This window comes from Solanum dulcamara, chromosome 5 (assembly GCF_947179165.1).
Source record: "Solanum dulcamara chromosome 5, daSolDulc1.2, whole genome shotgun sequence".
In the NCBI taxonomy this organism is placed as follows: domain Eukaryota; kingdom Viridiplantae; phylum Streptophyta; class Magnoliopsida; order Solanales; family Solanaceae; genus Solanum; species Solanum dulcamara.
Genome location: NC_077241.1, coordinates 68,168,062 through 68,173,949, shown reverse-complemented (window position 1 = coordinate 68,173,949; position 5,888 = coordinate 68,168,062). Strand labels below are relative to the sequence as shown.

Genomic DNA, 5,888 nt, shown 5'->3' with positions numbered 1-5,888 from the left:
ACTAATTCATGAATCTAACAAACACAAAATTATTATCTCTTTTATTCTCATTTTTTTGATAATCATGATGTTTGAGCTAACTTCTGCGCATCTTAACTAATTTCTCCATATGTTAGATTCATGCATAAGTTAATGCAAGTATTATTTAATATCGTTAATTAAGCGTTTTCTCAATTATGTTATAACTATCAACAAGTACTATCCATCAAATCTAAAACAAATTGAAAGAAATTACCTCCTAAATCTTTACATAAATACTCATCAAGTCTAGAATAGATAACAAAAAAATCACCTCCTAAGATCTTTGTACAAATAGCAGATTTGTTGTTAATTTTTTTAATTAATAGACATAAATTATATATCCGACTATTATTTTTCTCCCTTTTGTTGGAATTTGTAACTAACCAGCCCCTTTATAAAAGTTGGGAAAGATAGTTTAAGTTGTACTGGAACATGACGTATCGCCTGTATCGTTGAAGAAACAGCCGTCGATCTTTGACTTTCCTGAACCAATTGGCTGATCCAACGGCTGAATTTTATTTTCTTATTATTCAATCATACTTTACGCGTATCTCTCTAAAATAAAAAGTCTTTTTTCTTTCCACCATTTTATTTGAACAATACTTTTCCTTTTTGGGTCTTTTTGGGTAAAGAAGAAGAAGAACAACAATAAGGTACTTGAATTATCAAAAATATTTCAATTTTTATGTTTATTAATTGTTTTGATTGTTCATTGATGATTATCAAGATAATTTTGTCAACTGTGAGAAGCAAAATTCAAATAAGAGGATTTTAATTTCCTTCTTTATTGTCAACTGATTGAATAAGTTACTTTTCTTGTTATGGGTTTGAAGATGGCACAACTCAAAAGTAAGAAAGTTACTTTTTTGATTGATAATGTTTTATTGAACTGTTCTTGATATGGAGTAGTAATACAAATATTGGAACTTTAAATAATAATCTTAGTCAACTGTAATTTAATCTTTTTCTTGATAAGTTGATATGGGTTTGGAGGTTTTTGATTGTAGAGGAGAATCTCAATCATCTTTGACTGATTTTCCTGATATGGGTTTTCATCCTTGCTCTTTGTTTTGATGTCCTTTGAGTATTATGATTAACTCTCATGGTAATTTTTTATTTTTTTCATTTCTTTAGTTTTTGTAGTCTTGATTGTTTTGTGTTATGACTTGGTAGACAGATATGCGGTACCCTTGGTGGGAGGTAGCAGATATCCGTTATAAAAAAAGAATTTGTTTCTGTTATGATCAGCTTTTTGGGGGATTCTGCTGTGCTCAACAGTTACTGTCTTGTTTATGCTGTTATCTATGTTTAGCTTCTTTTCTTTTAAAAAATATATGTTCATCTTCTAAAAATATATGACATTTTGAAAGATGAATAATTTTGTTTTGGGGTTTATATGCAACAGATATAGTTACAAATTGCTAAATTTGTTGATAATTCTTGCAACGGTAAGCCAATGAACTTCATTAGAATTGTCGTGTCAGTTTTAATGGTTTATATGAGGTACAGGTAGTTTTAACTGTCAATGAACTATTGGAAATCTACAAGTCAATTATTCTTGAAATTTCTGGAAGTTGATCTCCTAGAAACCATATGTAAAATGAATGTGAGTTCATTGTTCTTGAAACCTTGGAGATTGTCATAGTATGTTTTGGAAAACAGCTTTTAAGTTCTGACTTGGCATGCTAAAGGATATTAGTCATTCTCTATCATTCAACTTCTTAAACATATGGCGTTGTTGATGCTAAATATTGTATATGGTTTGACAGAATTTGGTGGTTAGTGTAACTAATGGATGTATATTCTGGAAAAAGAGCTATAAATGGGCTTGTCATGCCCGGAAGAGGTTTAAGGGATGCTGCTGATAACAGTGATGAAAATGTTCAGTTGTGCTCGCGGATTGGATGCAGTGGCCGGCTCAACCATTCAAAGAGCAGCTGTGTTAGAACTAAAGAGAAACCTAGATCATTTAAGCCTACTTTTATTGCTTTAAATGGGAAGGATGTGGTTGGGAGTTCATCTAGAACATCTTCAGTGCTGAGTGTAAGCAAGGCACGCGAGGAATCTCGCGTAAAATCTTTCTATCAAGTTGGAAATGATCAATCAGAAATTAGCTCTTTGGATGGTGTGCCAGAAGTTACAGAACAGATTCAGTCTTCGCCAGAGTATCAACTAAACATTAATTCAGCAGCGAGAGATACTAGATCAAGCAAAGCTAGATCGACAGAAGCAGGCCACTCTAGTGGAACATCCAGCAGTAGACCTCGTAAAATAGTTTGTCATAAGTCTGGTTCTTTCAATGAACATACTCCAATGCATGCCTCTGTTTCTTCACAATCTAAAGCCATTGGTTCTGAAAAGCAGCCTCGTAGCAGTGGGGCTGGATACGGGCTGAGAAATTTAAAATGTAAGTCCATATCAGATGTCCTCCCACATAATTGTTCAACGTCAGAATCAAGATTTAGTAGAAGGGACATGGTAAAAAGGAGAAACACCGAAGGTGAAAGCAGTTCATCTGTTAAAGGGAAGAAAAATACCAAGGCATCACTAAGAGAAAAGCATGCCACTCGTCAAACTTGTGAAATCTCCATCTCTGAGTCGAGAAGTAGCAGAAATTTGGATTATAGTGTAAATAATCATGCTGTGTCAGCTCAGACCCGTAGGTCAATGAATGTGAATTCTAGGTTTAGGGGTCCAGTACAGGATTCATTGCAAACTGAGTCCTCTGGCTTAGTCCAAAGCTTACATCGGCCTGAAACGCCAGATCTCAATCTGCAGTCGTCAAGTCAATTGTTCACGGATGGCTCTTCAAGTGATTCTAGTTCTTATAGTTTTCCTGGAAATGATATTGATGATTTACCCAGTGTAGTGCCCTTTACTTCCGCCGATCTAGGCATTAACCGATTAATGAACCAGCAAGCCTTACAGCAATATAACATGGATGGAGTTACTCAGGTATTTACCAGACGAATCTTAGATTATTCTGTTTACTGGATCTTACATGGTTTTTGTTTGAGATATTTGATTTGCTCACTGCTTCACTTTACAGGTATTATTGGCACTTGAGAGAATCGAACAAGATGAAGAGTTAACATATGAGGTATATCTTAGTACTTCTGACCGCCTGATAATGTCCTGTCTGAATTTATCAATGGAACTATTGTTTTCTGTCTACAGCAGCTGCTTGCATTGGAGACGAACTTGTTGCTTAGCGGCCTTAACTTCTATGACCAGCATAGGGACATGAGACTGGATATAGATAGCATGTCCTATGAGGTATGTTTTGCAGTTTCGATACTTTATGAGTACTGAGTAAGTAAAAAAGTGTTCATTCTTATAGCAACACTCTAAGAAAGTCATTTTCTAGCTGAAAGCTTCTCAAGTTAAAGTATTCCATGGGGGTAAAAGAATAGCTTTTCTCCCGGTATAGTATGATTCTACAGCTTCCAGATCATGATTTATTGCTTGCTAACAGGAATTACTAGCTCTTGAAGAGAGGATGGGCACTGTTAGCACAGCTCTGCCAGAGGAGGCAGTATCAAAGTGCCTTCAAAGAAGCATTTATCAAGGCATGCACTCAGAACTAGGGGCATTTGGAGGTGATGGGGATGAAGCTGAGATCAAATGCAGTATTTGTCAGGTACATTTACCTAGTTTTATATTTACTGAAGTGGACGATCCTTTATGTTTCATCTCGTCTCTGAGATTAGGCAATTGTTGGTTTGCTAGGTTTCTTTATGTTTTTTGCACTGTTCAACTCTATGAAAACATGCAGTAGCCAGAAAGCGTGTGCTTAATTGGACCTAATAAGCCTGGATCTTACCATCCTTGACTTTGTTTCTTAAGCTTTTAAGATGCTATAATCTAGATGACAGCGTATTTTCAGTCATTAAGCACACATAATTACTTTATGTTTTGCAGGAGGAGTATGTTGTTGGAGATGAAATCGGAAAGTTGGAATGCGAGCATGGTTATCACATGGAATGTGTACAACAATGGTTAAAGCTCAAGAATTGGTGCCCAATTTGCAAGGCATCAGCTGCTGCTTCATCAAAGTTAACAACAGCACCATCTTAGTTCAGAACAATTTAAACACCAAATCCGACGAAAAAATAAATAAATGTAGACACCAAATTTCCAGATATGGGGAAGCTGAATGGTTTCCTTACTGTACAACTTCATCCGGGTGGGTTGTTCTAGCATTTTATTTTTCTCCTTTTTCCTTGATTCTTGTACATTTTGTGGTTCACTTTTCATTTTTTCACTTGTAAATATTTCACATTTTAAGCAATAAGCTCAGGTTTTTCTAAGAATGAATTACAAGGATATAAGTAAGCTACTGACATGCTACGGAATCTCCACCATGTCGGGGGAGGGGGACCATGCAGGATATAGCTAGTGGTATACGAGCAGACTTGGGATTGGCACCTTTGTGCCACACTGCAGTAATCCAATGCGTGCTTCGAAGTAGTGGCAGAGCCATCTTGTGGTTAGAGGATTCATCTAAACTCCCTTCGGGAGAAAATTATAATATTTATACATAGTTAAAATATTTTTTTTTTATTTATATTTAGTAGATGTCGAACCTCCTTCAATTAGTTCGTGTGTTTACTTTTTCAGATTTTGAACTCCTTTAATCAAAATTTTAGCCGGCCGTAAAGTGGAAGAAGAGGGAAAACGAAAGAGGATGAGCTGGCCAACTTGCTTAACTACCTCCCGGAGGACTTAAAAAGTAATAAAAAAAAAGCTAATGTATTGGCTAAATGTGTAAATAACTTTCCCACTGATTTCAACGGGTACATCCTACGTCCGCAGCCTCTCGTACAACTTCCCAAAGCACGAAAACACATTACTATCTGTAACCTTGAATTGTTCAAAGTAACTTTTTAAAATGAAAAAAGATATTTCGATGCCTAAAATATTTCGCATTAGTAAGATACATAAAATGACTGTATTATGAGATGTGATGTAGATAGTTATCCTAATACAAGCTTTTTTCACATCTCGAAATGTGATATACCCTAATACAAATATTAGTGATCGTTTTCACGACTCAGACACTTTCAAATGAAGTTGCTTATTAATTGAGCCCCTTTATTGAAATGGGGGTGCCTTTAAAGCCCTAAAAGCAAAGATTTCGTAGATATATCTAAAAAAAATGGTTTAGAATTAACAAACGATTTGGTTTTAACTACGGTGCCTTATTTAAAAGGCGACTTATTGATATATGCTATTTATTAAAATCGAGAAATTGTTGATTGATTGAAAAAGGATTATATTTGTTTTTGTATTCTTATAAATAAGTCAAATTTGTCCTTGTATTCTTACTAATAAGTCATATTTGTCCTTTTACTCTCAAAAAAGATAAGATCTATTCCTACGACATTAAATTCGTATGTCCACAACATATACTTCATCCAACTTTGGAATTATATTTACTTTTGTATTCTAAAAAAATTATATTTTATTTCTATTGCGTTAACATGTCTCACCTTAATTTTCCTATGTAGATCCTTCGGGGCATATTTTTTTCCCCAATTAATTTACTAACTTACTTTTAAAATGGGCTAATACTTTTAATAGAAAAAAAATATGTCTGATAAATTACGTAAGAAAATTAGGGTGGAAGATGTGGATTTAAATCACAGGGGTAAATATGACTCTTTCTTTACTTTTTAGAGCACAAGAATAAATATATTGATAACAAAAGGATTTAACGTTGTAGTGGTAAATTCAATATTAGTTTTTTTAATAAATATAATAATGAAGAGGCAGAGTTGGTAACAAAGTAAAAGCAGAGAGCGGGGCCCACGACCAAAGAAGCATACGACATTTGACTGGACGAATTATGTACATGGAATAGGTAA

At 34.6% G+C, this 5,888-nt stretch overlaps 1 protein-coding gene across 3 annotated transcripts; it reads left to right on the top strand.

Annotated features, from left to right (window-relative positions):
• Positions 1 to 586: 586 nt before the first annotated feature.
• Positions 587 to 4,334, top strand: LOC129889468 (uncharacterized). Of its 3 annotated transcripts, none has more exons than XM_055964768.1 (6): positions 587 to 674; positions 1,791 to 2,976; positions 3,071 to 3,121; positions 3,202 to 3,297; positions 3,497 to 3,661; positions 3,943 to 4,334. In XM_055964768.1, exons 2-6 carry the CDS (start codon positions 1,813 to 1,815, stop codon positions 4,096 to 4,098), a joined length of 1,632 nt encoding a protein of 543 aa, XP_055820743.1. In that variant the 5' UTR covers positions 587 to 674; positions 1,791 to 1,812; the 3' UTR covers positions 4,099 to 4,334. The 3 variants fall into 3 exon arrangements, with proteins under 3 accessions (XP_055820743.1, XP_055820740.1, XP_055820742.1); XM_055964765.1 differs by having other exon boundaries at positions 588 to 674; positions 3,199 to 3,297; XM_055964767.1 differs by lacking the exon at positions 587 to 674 and adding an exon at positions 1,277 to 1,298 and having other exon boundaries at positions 3,199 to 3,297.
• Positions 4,335 to 5,888: the final 1,554 nt, after the last annotated feature.

What these genes read in the sequence shown, in the direction of transcription:
- LOC129889468 (XM_055964765.1), top strand. Translation starts at nt 1,813, where the DNA reads ATGGATGTATATTCTGGAAAAAGAGCTATAAATGGGCTTGTCATGCCC. An exon ending in TAGATAGCATGTCCTATGAG is followed by an intron (nt 3,298 to 3,496) that starts GTATGTTTTGCA and finishes GCTTGCTAACAG; the next exon opens with GAATTACTAGCTCTTGAAGA. An exon ending in TCAAATGCAGTATTTGTCAG is followed by an intron (nt 3,662 to 3,942) that starts GTACATTTACCT and finishes TATGTTTTGCAG; the next exon opens with GAGGAGTATGTTGTTGGAGA.